General features: G+C 36.3%; 1 protein-coding gene across 3 annotated transcripts in view; it reads left to right on the top strand.

The window, feature by feature from the left end:
• MAN1A1 (mannosidase alpha class 1A member 1) overlaps nucleotides 1-19,094 on the top strand; it is a 168,354-nt gene that overhangs the window by 57,952 nt on the left and 91,308 nt on the right. For all 3 annotated transcript variants that reach the window (XM_017872224.1, XM_017872226.1, XM_017872227.1), the window contains exon 5: nucleotides 428-508. In XM_017872224.1, the coding sequence (XP_017727713.1) occupies nucleotides 428-508 (81 nt within the window). The remainder of the gene's footprint in view (nucleotides 1-427; nucleotides 509-19,094) is intronic.

Raw genomic sequence — 19,094 nt, forward strand, 5'->3', positions numbered from 1 at the left:
TTTCATGAGACTTATTCACTATCACAACAACAGCACGAGAAAGAGGCCCCCCGCCCCCACCATGATTCAGTTATCTCCCATGCAGTCCATCCCACAACATGTGTGAATAATGAGAACTACAAGATGAGATTTTGGTGGGGACACAGAGACACACCATATCCTTTATTTTAAGTATGTTTTTCCTTTATTTTAAAAAATTGTCATATAATGATTGTACGATTTTGGGGGTCCATTAGTGATGTTTTGACATATATAATGCACAGTGATATTTAATACTTTAATTTTAAAAGGGAGAGCATTTCCCCCTGTATATAAATTTCTCTGGGCAAGCATAAGATTTGAACAAAATTTAAGTATTTAGTATAATGTATCACAATTATGGTTTTCTGAAATGTGTACTATCATGTTTGATTTTTTTTTTCCATAGAATGCTGAAATTTCTGTCTTTGAAGTAAATATACGCTTTGTTGGTGGACTACTCTCAGCCTACTATCTGTCTGGAGAAGAGGTAAGATGAAAAGTGGTATATAAATATGAATTATAAAGTGTCTTAAACTAAATTTTTGGTAAAATATGCCATTTGTGACATATACTTAGAAGGAATCTATGGAATTTTTATATTTCAATGAAGCTGTAGCTTACACTGAGTTTCTTACAATATGTGCTAATTAAATGAGCAAGCTGGGAAAGTTTGGCAGAACATATTGTCAGCAAATGTTAATGCCTTTAAAAACTGGCGCTATTGTGTTATGTATGGTGTGATTATAGCCACAAATTATATGTGCCTATGGACAAATTAAAGAAGTTTAGTGTAGTGGCAGGCTTGTGGATGAATTTTTTTCTTTAAGAATTATTTTAATGTTAATATAAATAAAAACTTCTTTAAATGAAGGCTGGCAAGCAAGATATAAAAATTATAGTTTTTATGTAATTGAGGGAGTGAGACACTTAGCTACCAAGTAAACAGTCCTAAAGGCCAGCATCCCTGTATCAAGTGTTTTGGAGCTCTTCCTGAGTCAAGGCTTCATTAATTATCCACTGCTTGGAGCAAGGCAGGAATTTTAAATTTAACTGCCTTTTATTGATAGATTAAGAAAGGATTTTTGTATCCTCTTAAAGGCCACTGATGCTATTTTCTTGAAAGGTTTTGGACAACTTTAGGAATATCATAGGTGTCCACTAAGGGTTGTTGGAATGGGCCTCATCTTTAATGTTGACAGTGTTAAATGCTGACATTATGGAAAAACTGTCACGTACTTCAGTTGCACCTCAATCAGATTTGAGTTAGCCTCAGCATTCCAACTGGGGAAAGAGTAGATCTTACCCAATGCAGTATTTCATGTATTGCTATGCTCCTTCAAACATTTAAGGAGAGCAATAAATGTTTAATGAGAAAAACTGTTTGACTTTGTTTGTGTCTCTCAAGTACTTTCTTAACCACAACATACAACCCTCACAATCTTACATTTCTTCTCTGTTTAGATTTTATTCTACCTTAGATCTTTCCAAAGTAAATAGGTGACTTCTGTATTCCTCTGTATCTCTCCTGTTTTAGTGTTAAATGTTGTTCATTGTGGACTCTGTTACCTTCTCAGCCAGGGTAATGTGATCCGCCGGTGCATTATGCCTCTTCCTCCCTTTTTTCGATTTTTCCACTGCCAAATAACTTCATTTGTTCAGTTCAGTTTACGGTATAGTAAGGATTAAGCCAAAACCAAAATACCCCAGGACACTATATTTTTTAAAAGTTATGTTTAAAATTAACTGATGGTATTTTAGTTAACAGGTTTCTGCTTTTAGAATACTTGTCCTTGAGTATCCAATGCCAGGATGTTCTCATTGCTTTGGTAATGCTATACTAAGATGACCTTGGTTTTAACTTCTTCCATAATTTATGTGGAGGTGAGACAATTTGGAGGAAATAAGGATTGCATCCTTTTGTGTCTGGGCTCAATTAGGATAATAGAGCATACAAAGAAAAACACATATGTATTTATTCTAAATATACATCATATTTGATTAGGATACTTTTTCACTCAGTGTTTTAAGTTTACATATATATATGTCTTTCTTATATATGTGTATACTTGATATGTGTATATATATATAATTATAATACCCACATATTATAGTTTGCCTATAGATGAAATAATTTGCCTAAGACTTTGTAAGGATATTTTTAATTCTGTACAGTGAACTTTAGTAAACAAGTGGCTACAAAGAACACTTCCGTTGCAAATAACTATTCTTTCAGTCTGTCTGCTTTGTCCTCATCACTATACAAACATGTTTTTATTACATGTAGGTTTTTTGTATTTTTATTTTATGATAAAATGTAAGATTTTCTTCTTTTATTTTTGTATCTGTAGAGTGCTTTAGTTATAGGGACCCATATTCTTAGCATGTTTTTTCTTATAATTTCTAAACATTGGACAATTAGATTATTTTCAGTATCTTTTTATTTTGAATAATATTGCTATAATCAATAATATTTGTTCTCTGAAGTGGTGTTGGCAGGTGAGAAGTGATTAATACTGGATTGTTTTAACATCATCACTTACCTATTTCTCCCAATTACTTAGTCCCTGACAATTGATTTTCATTTGATGAATGCATTCAGGGGAATTGGCCATTAGGAATGTGATCCAGAAAATTTATTTTACCTCAGGTCTGTTCTTGAGCTATTTGTATTCATATCAAAATGTTTTTAAATGAGCATTCATGTAATAGAACACCACCATAGCAAATTATGAATAAGTTGGTTTTAAATAGTTGATAAAGTTTTATACCACACACTTTTTATGTAGATCAGACAATTTACTAAGGTGTCTAAGACAATTCATCTTTCTGTGTATCTCATAGGGGGACTTTTAAACCACCATGATTTAACATTGATTTCATCACCGAGGCTCAGGAGTATTTTAAGAACAAATCACCATCAGAAGTAGATAGACCCCACATTGATATCAGCTCAAGATTCTTAAATTTATATTGCAAAAGCAGGAGAAGAAGTACCACTGATTTGTGACACGTGTTTCAGGGAAGTTACAGTTAGAAACAATGAACAATAGTTAAGAATCCCAGCAGAAGTCTAAACTATCGAAAAACTAATAGAAACATGAAGTACCTGTAGTAAACTTTGATTACAGGTGCATATTCAAAAATTTGAAACCTGCTAGCTCAGTTAAAATATTTTGTAGCACCATAAAAAAGTCAATCCTCAGTATTTTCAAATGTTATGTAAGAAACTCAACCACGAGAATTACAAACAGATAGGATGGAGATGAGATGAATATTAAATAGGAAGGATCAGTATTAAAAGTAAATTTAAAAGGTAGCACTGCTCTATTATAAGCTGGAAGGGAACTAAAATTCTCACTAGAGATGGTAAATATAGCAGCATCTAGAATATGATTACCCAAAATATGTTCTAAAGACCACTAGTTTCTTTTATGGCAGGATAAATCTGTATCTGTGTAGATACTAAAAATATGTTTGAGAAGAGCTACATCCTGTATTCTTTCTTGGAAATTTAGAATGCACAAAAAAAGCGAATTAACTTTTATTTACCCTCACATTTTCCACACCTACTTAACAATAGCCTTCCTCTATTTAAAAAAAAAATAAAGTGACATCTGCTAAGAGTAAATTATAATTATTTTCAGAACAATTTTTGGAAATACTACTACAGAATAAGAGTAAAGCAAAGATGATATTGAAATTGACAAGTGCAAAAACGTGTAAAATATGACATTGCAAGAGAAGGTGACACATGTAGAAAAGAACTTATGTGAATATACCATGTAACATTATTTGTTTTACAACAGAAACCAATAGCTATATTGAGCAGAAAGAGAATGTAATAGGACATAGAGATGTTACAGAATCAGAGAGAGGGCTGAAGAGCAACTTGGAACAAAAAGTGTCAAGTTGGCATAGGGGATCTCTATAGCTGTACTATCACCCTGGGACACCCTACAATTAGTAACATGACTGTTTCTTCCACCCTTCTGTTAGTCTACTCAAGACACAAAGTCCCTGGAGAAAGAAACTAATTATGAGAGTTTCCGTTACATTCAGCCTCTTTGGGGATCTTGGAGAATGAAAAAGGATATGATAGAAATCTTCTGCAAAGTTTGGATTCATATCCCGTGAAGACTGAGTAGTATAAGGAAGTATAGATTCCTGAACAGGAAATTGAGGCCCTGTGAGAAGGGTAGGGAGGTAGGACGGGTAGGAGCCAACAATAAGATTTCACCCACTGTGGTGAACATAAATATGGCAGAGGAAATAGACAAGCCACATGGAAACTGACAAGTTAATAAGATATCTGAAAAAATGTAATCTGATTTGCAAAACTGTTTTGTAAGCTAAGAGACGACATTTAGAATAGACCAGAGTTTAGTCCTCAAAGAAAACATTCCACCAGTACAATTTAAGTGTGTAAAACAGAAAAACAATAGCCAACTCCTGGAAGCCAAAATGATTAAGAACTAGCTTTCAAAGAAAAAAGGTGAGGAAGACATCGTATCCAAGAATGGTAAAAGAGACAGAATGGATTTTTACAGTAGATGAGTTTACTATGATAACCTTTCATTTTGAAGGCAGCAAAAGGATTTTCTTCAGATTCCCCTAAAAGTTATCCACTGCTGCAAACACCAGTACAAAATATTGCTGAGAGAGATTTACTCAATAAGTATAATACTGCCAAATTTTAAGACTAACAAGGAGGAAACACGGAGGGGAGTAGGATTGTGGAGTAGAAAGGAGATAAGATTGAGAATGTTTACTGGTGGGAAGATGTATTTGCTTTTTCATAATAGGGTTAAGATATTTGGAGCATTTGGGAGTTAGAAATCGATTTTTTAGAGTTTGTTTTATGGATAATCATTAAAATGTTTAGAAATTCTCTAGAAAATTAGGATATATGGGCCGGGTGCGGTGGCTCACACCTGTAATCCCAGCACTTTGGGAGGCCGAGGCGGGTGGATCACAAGATCGGGAGATGGAGACCATCCTGGCTAACACGGAGCAACCCCGTCTCTACTAAAATACAAAAAATTAGCCAGGCGTAGTGGCACACACCTGTAGTCCCAGCTACTCAGGAGGCTGAGGCAGGAGAATGGCGTGAACCCAGGAGGCGGAGCTTGCAGTGAGCCGATATTGTGCCACTGCACTCCAGCCTGGGTGACAGAGCGAGACTCCATCTCAAAAAAAAGAAAAAAGAAAATTAGGATATATGATTGGTTACGTTTCAAACTCAATGTCTGCCACAATTCATTAGAAAGTGAGTAATCTCCCAGACTATCCGTCTGTTTCCTGCCTCATTCTGCAAAATAATCAGAGTGCCGGAAAATGTGTATGATTCCATCAGAGCTGTGGAAAAACAGAGAATAAAGTTAGGGCATATGAAAGTTTCAGGTAAGGTTAGCACATAGCAGTGTATTCTGCCAGTTTGTAAATCATCTGGGCTTTGTACGGAAATGTATCTTCAGGTTTCCTAGGGATCAGAGCAAAGAAGGGAAGAGAATTAACAGCAATCTGGTTTTGCCATATGAATACAAAAAATTTGATATCATAAAATAACCCACATATATTGCTATGATGAATTTTCCATAAAAGGTAGAAATACGTGGTATAAACAAGAAAAATCCAGCAATACATTTGGATCCACCAGAAATACATTAGCACCTTCCCAAATCCTGCCTAAATTCTAAATTATGAAAATTGAGCTTAGATTTATCCTGCTCTCTTATATATGGAAAGAATTTTAATTATGATCTCTAATTAGGTAGATGTAAATCCAGAAAGCAGAGATATCAACAAAAGGCCTAATTGGGGAAAAAAATAAAAAGGCCGGAATTGAAAACAGTGGTCATAATACCTTAAAATAAAAATAAATGTTAATCCCATACAATGAAGAAATAACAGAGCTATGCAATACAGTTAAAAGGAAGAATTGAAATAGTGGTACAGCAAAATTGAAAATTAGGTAATTGATACAGTTTGGATGTGTGTCCCCTCCAAATCTCATATTGAAGTGTGATCCCCAGTGTTAAAGATGGGGTCTAATGAGAGATGTTTGGGTCATGGGGCCAGATCCCTTATGAATGGCTTGGTGCCTTCCTCCAGGGTAATGAGTGAGTTCTCACTCTATTAGTTACCGCAAGGTCTGGTTGTTAAAAAGAATCTGGCTGGACATGGTGGCTCATCCCTGTAATCCCAACACTTGGGGAGACTGAGGCAGGGGGATCACTTGAGCCTCAGGAATTTGAGAGAAGCCCAGGCAACAAAGGCAGACTCTGTCTCTACTTAAAAAAAATAAAAAGTGTGCTACCTTCTTTCTCTTTCCCCTGTCTCTCTTGCTGTCCCTCTGGCCATGTGTAACACCTGCTCCCCCTTCACCTTCTGCCATGATTGTAGGTTTCCTGAGGGCCCCACCAGAAGCAGATGCTGATATTATGCTGCTTATACCATCTGCAGAACCATGAGCCAAAATAAACCTCTTTTGTTTATACATCACCCAGCCTTGGGTATTCCTTTATAGCAACACAAAACAGACTAATACAGTACTTAAATTCTTTACAATATTTTTCATATGCTATAGACAATGAAAATTTTAGGAAAATATGTACATCATACCTCCAATCAAAATATAACATTAGAAATGTACACATATTTAAAATGGTAGACCTACTTGAAAATTTAAAAATCTCTCAAATAACTAGATCAAGGAATGAGTATATTAGACTATTTAACAACTACAGTATAAGCATCACATTAAATTTGGTGGAAAGCAGCCAGAGTTATACTTAAAAAAATACATAGCTCCAAAGGTCTGCATTAAGAAAAAGTAAATATGTGGTTAAGTCTATATTTCATTAATTTAGGGGAAAAAAGAGATATAACAAAAATAAGAATATAAATAGATCGCAAAATGAAAGAGAAGCTGATAAAACTTTCTCTGCCCCTTCTCAACAGCATCCTTATTGAGACACTCTTCTGGGAAAAACCTTGAAAGCAGTAAGAACCATGTTGTTCACTTATTAAGAGACAGAAAGTTTTGATGACCATGAGTTTGAGTGGCCCCCTCAGCAGGAAGACTCTTCTAAGCATGTTTTTGTATAGTGTCCTCACCTGTACAGAGCAGCTCATGGAAACGGTGCTTATCAGATTGGGTGGTGATTGGGATAAAGCAGTGAGAGATATGCTCCAGATCACAATCACTGTTTGGAAGAAATCATGTGTCTCTTCAGCAGGTATTGGATGAGTGTCAACTACATGTCAGACACTGCCCATGGCCTCGAGATACGCCTGAGATAAAATAGGCCCCAGTCCCTGGCCTTGTGGAGCTTACATTTTACTGATTAAATGTAGCTCATAAATCAAAACTGGAAAACTTGATGAGACCTGTAAGAAAAAAGTTGATGTTCTGGTTGGTCGGTTTTGTTATTGGAATGACAGGCGAGCACACAGGGAGAAAACTGACAGTGATGTTCATCCAACTGACCTTCATACTGCCAGCATCTCCCCTCTTCAGTCTCTCCCCCACTGTAGCACTAAGGAAAGTCGTCATCACTCCACACAGTCTTCTTGCAAACCACCACTGGTCCATGTGGCCTTAAAAGTTTAATCGTTTTGATTCGGCCTACAAAACCTTTGTAATTCAGTCTCAGCCTACTTTTTCTGGTTTCCTTCATAACGGTCCTCATGCATCTTCCACTGTATAACAGACCCTTTTTCTTCCAAAAAACGCACCAAGCACATCTGAGTACTTCTTATATCTGCATTCCCTCTACCTGGAATGGCTTTCACCCTGCTCCTTCCACCTGCCAAGATAGATACAGCCCCTCCGAGGCCCTCCCTGGTTTTACAACACTAAGACACCCCACCCCCTCCCCCTTCTCTTCCTTTCCTGCATTCTCTGCATACACTGCTGTTATAGTTCATTGTTTACGGCTCTGTGAACCTTCTCACCTCCTCACTCCCTTTTCCCCAGTAGGATTTGTACAACTCAAAATAAAATGATGTTTTGCTGTTTTCATATCCTCATGCTTAGCACTGTATGCCTGGCACTAGAAAACATTTAGTAAATGTTCATTGACTAAAACTCTTCAACAGGTTTTCTGTGACCTTCACTTTTTAAAACCCCAACAGAAAATTCTTCCAGTGACTTTTAAAGTAAAATCTGTACATGGATAATATAAATAAGCAATTGGCCTGGAAGGCTTGGGGTAAGAGATTGGAAGGAGAAAACGTGATGTCGCAAGGTGATTAACAATATGCATGATCTCTAACTACATACAGCCTCTGTGGCTCCACCTCCAACCACCCCAGCTAGCAAAACATCTTCCTTTTTATCTGTTCTGTAAATGCTGATTCTCTGAAAAAGAAAGTTTTCAAAATCAGCTGGAAACTATTTGTAAATTATATCATTACTAAATACAGTAGCTCATTTATTGTAGACATTTAAAGTAGATTTGACATAGAGCATTCTGAAATTATAAACCTAAGAAGAAATTATAAAAAGTAAATGTGAAAGTGATTCTACAAAGTATATATATGGTCATTAATTTGAGGAAACTAACTAAAACTTAATGACACATTTATGCCAATTTCCTAGAAAGGAACAATTTTAATTATATTTATCAGGTGATACTGACTGTAATATTAATGTAGTTATATAATTATGTAATTATTGTATATTAATGTGTTTGGCCCTATAATTTCTTAGAGGTTTAGATTTAGCCTTACATATATTTTAAATATTAATTTGCTATTTGGCAGTATTGAAATTTTTATAAGAAAGGAATGTAAAATACTGAATAGCTAATATTTTCATTTAAAAGTTTAATTCAGTAAAACAGAATTATAATTTTACTTATTATGTTTATAATTAAATTTCCATGGTTAATGAGTTATAGCTGTTACACAATGACTATTCCATTATGATAGGTAAATTTAATTTACGTTTTAAAAGTACAGAGTTGATTCAAAAACAACACATATTTTAGTCAAAAGAAATTACTACTTTTTCTTGTCCTAGAGTGAATTGCAGAAATCATACCTACCCCTTAACTCAGATTTGTTCTGTTTGTCCCTCTGCATAAGCCCTATCTTGTACTGATAATTGTTTTGAAAGCATTGTTTCATAAGCTGTAAAATTTTATCTCCACAATTCATGAGCTCATTTCTACATTTCACTAATAATCCCAGCACTAAAACTTATTTATACTTATGCGTAAATGGTAGAAGCTGGCCTACCCCTTGATCTCATTGCCAAGTGAGTGCTTGAAACCTAACAGAAAGGGAAAGTCAGAAAATTCAGTTGTTTTTGTTTGTTTGTTTTGTTTTGTTTTGTTTGTTTGTTTTCTGAGACGGAGTCTTGCTCTGCCGCCCAGGCTGGAGTGCAGTGGTACGATCTCAGCTCACTTCACTGCAACCTCCTCTCAGGTTCAAGCAATTTTCCTGCCTCAGCCTCCTGAGTAGCTGGGATTACAGGCTCCCGCCACCATGCCTGGCTAATTTTTTTGTGTGTTTTTAGCAGAGACGGGGTTTTACCATGTTGGTCAGGCTGGTCTTGATCTTTGACCTCATGATCCAACCGCCTCGGCCTCCCAAAATGCTGGGATTACAGGCATGAGCCACCGCGCCTGGCCAAATTCAGTTGTTTTTTAATGGAATGTTTTTATTCCTTGTAGTTTAGCATAATTCCCTACACATAGCAGCAAACTACAAATTCACATCAGTGAGAAATAGACCTGTGTTATCATTCAGCAACAGCCTGCAATCTCAATGGATTAAGACAGTATGTTCTACCTGGACTCTGCTTCTCATCATCTTTCCTTCAGAGTCCAACCTGCCATCTAGGTCATTTCCAGTTGTCATGGGGAAGAGGGAGTGGTGACAAAAGAGATTCTGGCAAATCCCACACTGGCTTTGAATGCACCTGTCTGAAAGACCCATGTTACTTCAGCTTACATTTCATTGGCCAGAGCAAGTCATAGGGCCACTGTAACTTAAAGGGGTGAAGAGGAGGTGATGAACAGCATTCATGACCACCACAGCGACCGCTGACTTGGGTTAGACTGTGTAGCCCTCTCGACTGCCCAGAGTAGCAGAAGATAAGAATTATTGAGAAGAAAACTTTTTCAAGAGTCCCCACACTGGAGCCAGCCAGTCTCACTGGAAAACACCTTCCATAAAATGGCACCAAAGTAGTAAGGGTGACAAGTATGATTTGGGATACGAATCTTCACTAATACACATCTTCACTACATTTTCAAGTAAAAAGCACTTGTTTACAAAGTTTGCCCTCTCCTGGAAATATCTTCTACTTTGTAGGCTTCTCCCCAGCCTTCCAGATTTGAAACAGTAAAGTTGACAGACAGACATGTACTGCCCTCTATACCACCACTGCTGTTTTCTGTGATGGGAGGCAGTTGCTGTTTGGCAGCGGCCTGCTGTGTTGCCTGGTTGTCAAAGACCTGGTGCTTTTCCTTCCACCACTTTTTCTTTGATTTAAGTGCACACTAGGTCAGTCACTTCTCATTTTTCAAAAGCCTAATGAAAGAGATGAGGTAATACGTTATATTTTGATTTATATTGAATCACTTTATAATTCATAATGACTGTTGAAACCAGTACTTCAAATCATTTTTATTGCCTGAGTCATATTGACATGGATTTCTAACACAGATTTTGCCTGTGAGTGAATGTTTTCAACAAAAGTTGTTTTTTCCAGGAATGTTCTTGCAAATTATTTTCTTTGAAATTGTGATCTCCTTTAGAAGGGTATATAAGATAGCTGTAGCAAGGAATTTAAAATTTAATAGGGCTAGCAGAAAATGCCTCAGAATTGTGATAATTTACCATCTGGTAATTTCATTCATTAAGTGAATCAGCAGATGCTTATTGAACACCTGCTTTGAGGCACTGCAGTTGGTGCTGCAGAAACAACAGTGAATAAGAGAAACGTAGTCCCCATTGACAAATGTTAATTCTAATATTAATTTCACAACAACCGTATAAAGTAGGAGTAGGAACTGTTTTTATTCTCATTTTATGGAGGAAGAAACAGAGGCAGAGTGTTCTTTGCCCAAGGACATGCAAAGTAGCAGAGCTAGGCTTCCAACTTGGGCATTCTGGCTCCAAGCTACTGAATAGCAGCTAGACATTAGAGATCTCAAACACAGAAGATAAGATATCGATAGGCCTGAACCCATGAGTCATCAACAACTAAATGATAATTGAAGGAATGGACAGGAATAAGGTTGTCCAGGGCAACAGGCCTTACTATTTAAGCGTTAATGAGAAGAAAGAGCTAGAAAAGGAGACTGAGATGTCGTGGTCTGAGAAGTAGGAGGGAAACTAGTAGATTGTGACATCACAGAGTCCAAGAGAAAATAGTATTTTGGAAACTGAGATATTCAGTTGTGTCAAATGCTGCTGCTAGAAGTTGTATATGGACTCTCTTTAGCATCTTACAACATGGAGGTCATGGATGACTTTATGCAGGGTTCTTCTGGTAGAGTAATAGGATAGAATCCAAATTTTTTTTGATTGAAGAAGAGAAGATGGTAAGGAAATTAAGATTAGTTCAGGGTCTTTAAGCAGTTAGGGAAGGTGGCATTCACGAAAACAGATGACCTTTGGGGAGGCATCCTTTGTAATATAAGAAAGTGGGGGAGAAGGTAGGAATACAAGTAGGTAACTTGTTAGACTTGGTGGCAAATAAATGAGATAATTATTCTCTGGTAGACCCTGTTAAGTACAAGACAAGGATTTCTGCTGAGACTCAGGGACGGGAGAGATGTTTGATGTGAATGTGTACAGTTTAAAATTGTCATTCTGAAGGGTTGACTACAGAAACATGGTAGAGGTCCTGGACAGTGTCTAGGCTAGTAGCCATGAATTGATGGTAGGCTTAATCCTCATAAGTGTATAATACTTTTTCCAACAGTGATTGACATTTTAGGTACGAGCATGGAGAAGGTAGTTAGTTGGTTTTAGTTGAGGTTTGGTAGCCAGGTAACACAGAGAGAAAGGCATGGATTTTAAAGTATTGGCAAAATTTATTGAATTTATAGACCCTGCAGTCCAAGATGAATATAAGGCAGTAGGAAAAAGGCAGGTAAATAGTGGTTAGAGAGAAAATGGACTGGTTGAATTGCTTGAGGTTTAGCTGAAGTAGAATAGGAGTAGTAGCCATAATTTAACAGGTTATTGGAAGCTTTTAAAGTTAAGGCTATATGGTGGGATGTATGAATTATAATTTTTTTGTAATGTATTAGTTTTAAGTGATGTCATGATCTAAGATAACATTATGAGATTGAGTGGTTGAGGGGGGATTTTGCCAGAGTCTATCTGCATGGCTGTGTTAATCCATTTTGTATTGCTATAAAAGAATACTGAGGCTGGGTAATTTATAAAGAAGAGAGATTTATTTGACTTACGGTTCTGCAGTCTATGTAAGCGTGGCTCCAGCATCTGCTTGGCTTCTTGTGAAGCCTCAGGCAGCTTTCCACTCATGGCAGAAGGCAGTGGGGGAGCAGGCATGTGACACAGTGGGAGAAGGGACCGAGAGAGAAGGGAGGTGTCATAATCTCTAAACAACCAGATGTCATGTGAACTCGCAGAGCAAGAACTCACTCATCACCAAGGGGAGGGCACCAAGACATTCATGAGGGATCTGCCCCCATGACCCAAACACCACCTGCTAGGCCCCACCTCCAAAACTGGGAAGGGGGGCACATTTCAAGATGAGATTTGGAGGGGACGGATATCAGTTATCACTGACTATGCAACGTATTTCAATTTTAAAATAATAAGATGTAAAATTGCTGTTTTAAAAAATCTAAGCACCAGTGAACTGATTTTTAATACTGCTAAAATATAAATGCTTTCTATAAAATTCATAAATCCATACTAAAATGTGTACTGAACAAAGCTTACTGCTTAAACAAAAAGCAGAGGGAATTATTCATGCAGAATGAAGTTTAAATATGTGATTGTTGAACAAACATTATGACTCTAGAATGACTCTAGAGTCTTAAGAAGTAAGTCAGATGATTAGAGTTGGCAGTAGAAATGTAAACAAAATGCATATCAGCTAATTAGCTGGATTTAAATGCAACTATACCTGTACAGAGCTGTTTCTTCTAAACAATAACTCCTGGAATTTTATCTGCATAGATAAATGTAGATAATTTGATTGTGGTGCTGTGAATTTGTTTTGGATTTTTGTCACTGTTTTTTTTTTTTTTTTTTTTTTTTCTTTCTGAAATGAGGGTCTCTCTGTCACTCAGACTGGAGCACAGTGGCATGATCATAGCTCACTGCATCCTTGAACTCCTGGGCTCAAGGAATCCTTCTGCCTCAGCTCTCTGAATAGCTGGGACTACATATGCACACCACCATGCCTGGCTAATTACTTAAGCCGTCACCATTTTGTCCAGACTGGTCTTGAACTCCTGACCTAAAGTGACCCTCCTGCCTCTGCCTCCCAAAGTGCTAGGACTATAGGCGTGAGCCACTGCCCCTGGCCTGGATTTCTTGTGTAAATTAAGTCTTACCTTAATGTATGAAACTATGATTTGATTCATAAAATTTGTTTTGTTAAAATTTTATGGTCTAGGAATGAGGTGCCTTCTAAAGGATGTCCTTTAAAGATTTCATTTGTCAAACTTTCTTGTGTTATCACTTTATGATGTAGATTTATGGTTTATGTACTTTTTTAAGTTTTTTTCTTTAATACATTTTAGAAAATAGTTCATTGACAGATCATAGGGTTAACCATTTTAGTAACTGAGTCCACTTCTGCTACATGATGAAATGTTTTCCCAAGAGAGGTTATATATCTGAGTATGCCACGATTCGTTTGCATTTTGGGCCTATAGGTAAATCATTGGTAAACAGGGTTGGCCGGGCAGGGTGGCTCACACCTGTAATCCCAGCACTTTGGGAGGCCGAGGCAGGCAGATCACCTGAGGTCAGGAGTTCAAGACCAGCCTGGCAAACATGATGAGACCCCATCTCTACTAAAAATACAAAAAATTAGCTGGGCGTGATGGTTAACGCCTCTAACCCCAGCTACTCAAGAGGCTGAGGCAGGAGAATTGCTTGAACCCAGGAGGCAGAGGTTGCAGTGAGCCGAGATCATGCCACTGCACTCCAGTCTGGGCAACAGAGTGAGACTCCGCCTCAAAAAGAAAAAAATAAATAAAAATAAAGACAGGGCTACTTGAAATAGTCATTGTATTGGAGACATCCAGCTAATGAACTTAAGAAGTAGCTCTTATAGGGTGGAAAGAACATGACCTTTAGAATCTAGAATCCTGGTTTCTCAGGCTCTATTTGGTTATTAGGTATTACCTAGAGCAAACCCTTATCTTATAATTTAGCTGAAAATTCATTTAAATTGATATTAAAATAAACATAAGCCTTGAGGGCAATGTTTGTTTTTAACTTAACAATTGATCTTTATTTTATAATAATTTGAAGTATCCGATTCCTCTGAAGTAGTACAGATAGAAATTCTAGGGTCCTTCAAAAACAAGGAAATTCAGGAGCTTTAATAGAATAGGCATAGAACAGAAGAATTTTTTTCATGGCTCTTTCTTCTAAACACTTTTGTTTTTCATTCTTGCCATTAGGTAGAAGGCTAGAGTTAGAAAAGATAGGCAGAAGAGATTTTCATCTTAGTTTTATAAATGCTGTTTAGTAGGTTGATGCATTTACTTGTGTAATCATATTTTGTTGTTTTTAGTTGACAAAACAATACCCACAGTTGCTCTAATTTATAAATTACTGCTAACTTATGTGTTTCAGTTCTTAGATCTAACTTGGTATTATGATTATTAAATAGTGACTTCTTTCGTTTTCTCTCATGTACTTACTGTAGTCAGGCAGAAAGAACACTGTGTAATACAGTTTAGGCTTAATTGTTACGTCAAATAACAACTCCAGCATTTATGAGTTTCTGCCATTGAATGCTTTATAACTAGACTTAGAATAATACTAACTTAGAATTGAGACCTGAATAACTAGTTATAGTAGACTTCTCTCTATCATCTGGTCAGGCTTCCAATTTTTAACATGTCTAGTCCCTTATGATTCACTCCTCTATTCAGCAAATGTGTTAAGCATCTATTATGTTCCATGCCATGTTCTAGTCTCTGGAGGATTCACCAGTGAACAAATTAGACAAAGTTTCTGCTTTCATGAAATTTACATGGTAAGGGGATAAAATGTTCAACAAGTTCACAGGATAATTTTAGATGGCAATAAGAGCTCTGAAGAAAATATAACCATGGGATAAAGTGACGGAGGGTGGGAAAGGGAGATGATGAGGACTACTTTAGGCCAAATTGGAGCCACAGTCTGAATGACATAGAAGGGTCAACCATGGAAGATTTGGAGAAAATAACATTCTAAACAGAGGAACTTAAGAGTTCTCTATTGATGGTTCATTTCTTTCTTTCTTTTGGAATGAGGAAGAGGAGAAGGAAGGCAGCAGTGGTGATAAAACTGTTTTTTTACGGTTTATTGTGTGCCAAGTACAACATCAGTACTGGGGTAATTACATAATCTCCATATTGTAGATACACTGAAGCTCTGAGAAGCTAATCCTTAGCCATATAGGAGATGACAGAAATGGGATTAGACTCTGCTGTCTGTAGCAAAACATATGAACCTGTCCACATATTATTCCCAAAACCAGTGTTGCCAGGGTTGGTACCACAACTTTTCTTCCTCTTCTGTTTACTTGCTCATCAGTTAAATACCTAAATCTCATAAAAATGAACTGGCAGTTGCAGGGCACGATGGCTCACGCTTGTAATCCCAGCACTTGGGGAGACCGAGGCAAGCAAATCACCTGAGGTCAAGAGTTCGAGACCAGCCTGGCCAACATGGTGAAACTCCATCTCTACTAAAAATAAAAAAATTAGCCAGGTATGGTGGTGCATGCCCACAATCCCAGCTACTCAGGAGGCTGAAGCAGGAGAATTGCTTGAACCTGGGAGGTGGAGGTTGCAGTGAGCCAGGATCATGCCACTGCACTCCAGCCTGGGCAACAGAGTGAGACTCTGTCTCAAAAAGAAAAAAAAGGAACTAGCAGCAACCTTCTAGCCCATGAAATCTTCTACTTCTTGAGCAATAAAGAATAATTGACTTATGAAAACTACGCCATAATCACACTCATAATGCTTATGAGTTAATAACAGATTTTTGCACAAGTTGTATTTGAAATTATTCATTGCACTTAAGTCTTTCTCAAAACACAAAGCTCTCCTTGAATTTTTCATATAGTTCATTAAATTGAAAAAATTATTTTCTTTCTCCATGTTTTTATTCCTCAATCTCTCACTCTCTTCAGTAGAGTAAAATGGTTTTCATTGTCCAGTAAGTACATGTAACAAAAACCTTTAATATATATAAAGACAGCCATGTGATTTCAGCTTTAATCCCTCTTTTTATTCTGAACTAGTGTCAGATACACTTCAAAATGTTGGTAAAATGAATATATTTTGGTGTGACATCGTGACAGTTAAGGTATACATTCAGCCTTTTCTCAGGCATATTGAAGATGGTAGTAGTTGAGACACTGAGGTAGATGTTCACGATTTAGAAAAAAGTGTTTTCAATTTTCAAATCATATCTGATATAAAATATGAAGGGAAAAGGTAATACCTTGTCATTTCAAATGAAACTAAAATATTTTGGCTTTATCAACAGACATAAATTGTGAAGGCTTACCAATACAATTGGTATGCTTTTATGTAATTAGAGAACTCCAAAAAGCACTTAGGAATAGCTCGTAAATCTACCATATGTTGACAGCACTTTAATGAATTTCTCCAGACTATGAATAAAAATTTGGACTTCAGTGCTCTTTATATTTTATTCACTTAGAAAAAGTGCGACAGGATCGCTCAGATTTATTGTCATATATCATAAAAGTAACTAGAAAAATATGATTAAAATATCTATTCATTATAGTTAAAGATTTGCAATGAACATTGTATAGTATGTTTCCCCTTAATTATGTTAATTGTTCGCAAATGAGAACACTCAAAACCAGTGCTTCTAAGGTTAAACTAAGATTAGATCCAATGACCTGGCATCTGTCAGGAGTTTTTCATAGGGGTCCAACCCATAGTGAAATCTCAGGAGGTCCCCTCAAATAATGGAGTTTAATTATTACTCATAAATGAACAGTTTTCCACATTGACAGATGTTCTCAATCCCACGCAACCCCACTACTTGGTATTGCAATTCCCACTACTTTTCCTTATCCATTCATTGCTTTCCCTTATGTCCAGATAAATGCTGAATCAGCATTTACCCACTTTATGAACACTCAAAATAAAATACCAACACTTAGACTCCTCTCCCCCCACCCTTTTTTTCCTATCAAATTAACAAAGACAGAAAACCATGTTAATACCTAGTTTGGTAAGAGTGGGGCAAAAAATTTACTTTCAGACATTGCTGTTGGGAATGCAATATGATAAAAGGGTTCTGGAAAAGAAAAAAAAAAAAAGTGCCATATCTATGAGTAGATCCTTTTAGTTCCAGTTGCTCTTATCCTGCACTGAGGAATCTATCCAAAGGAAATAATCCAAAAATGTAATTACATTATGCCAAAAGCAGGTCTTGGAAATATTTTATGTATTTAGTAAATAAGAAGAAACATCTCAAATATTCAGCAGTAACGGAGCGCAGCACATCATGGAATGCTCACATAACAGAATGATATGCAGCCATTAAAATGTATGCTTGTTTATTTAAGGGCATGGGCATGTATGGATATGATAAATTATGCAGGGTACTTTCATGTATAACATGATTTCAGCTATGGAAAATATAGAGAAAAATGCATATGGAGCTATTTCTAAATATAAACCTATAAACCTAATATTCCTAAATATTTGCTTCTGGTTGGTATGTGATCCTTCCCCTGCCTGTTTTCTGTACACATCTGAATTTCCATAGTGAACTTGTAGTATTCTTATGATCAGAAAAATATTAAGGGAAAATCACAACAGATTTGGAAAAAAAATCATTAACTAAATTTCTTCCCCATTCTTACTCAGGATTCAGTTTTTCTAACCTCTTAAGATTTAAATTTTTTTAACTTTTCATACTAGAATTCAGCTTATAAAGTCTTAAAAGTCATCTTTTTCCCTTTCTGACATCTATTTCATAAAGAAAATGACTTGACTTAATGGTAACTGGATTTCCTTCTTGATAGTCAATTTATAGATTTCCATCTTAGAAGGTTATTTACAACAACATCTATTAGCTGTTAATATTATCCTCCATTCACATGGAAATGGAGGTGACATAAAGCTTAAAGATTGGTCATAAATCCTTGTACAGTCTCAGATCCAACTACTTCGTCCTTATATTATCAAAAGCAGTTCAAAAAGACAAAGGCTGCTGATAGTAACAAGATTTCTCCATTGAAAACACACACACATTGATAAATCAGTTGAAAGTGTGGTACACAATAGTATGTCTTTCGTATTCTTTAAAAAAAAATGAGCATTTCTAATCTCTTTGCATTTTCCTTAACCATTTAGAAGTCAAAAGTTGAATTATTTGTGATAAGTATATACACCGTATTAATATATTATTGCTATAGATAAGAATATAATAAAGTTTATTACTAACATACATGGAAATTTTGGGCTACTGAGATACCTGGCACAATCAGTGACTTTGTCTTTTCCTACAGCATCTAATTGAAAGGTGTTAGGAAAGGCATAGCAAAGAGCCTCTTTCCTGTTACAAGCAGTAAATGGCCCTTAAGAAACTTCAAAAAGAATGAATGCTTGCTTGAGGAAGAAAGGAGTAAGAGAAAAGCTGTTCAGTAACGAGCAGAGAAAAAAGAAAACCTGGTCTGAGACATAAAAGAGGTGACTATTAAAAGGGAAGGACACAGTCTACTAGAAACTCATGAAGCTTCACAAATCAAAATCTAGACTCACTTTACCATGGAAACCCAAGATAATTAGAAAGTATATGTTTAAATGTTGTAATATTTTACTTTATTTTTAATTATCCAAAGCAAATCTAAGACTGTTAAT

Source organism: Rhinopithecus bieti, unplaced genomic scaffold (assembly GCF_001698545.2).
Source record: "Rhinopithecus bieti isolate Rb0 unplaced genomic scaffold, ASM169854v2 scaffold_6792, whole genome shotgun sequence".
Lineage (NCBI taxonomy): Eukaryota > Metazoa > Chordata > Mammalia > Primates > Cercopithecidae > Rhinopithecus > Rhinopithecus bieti.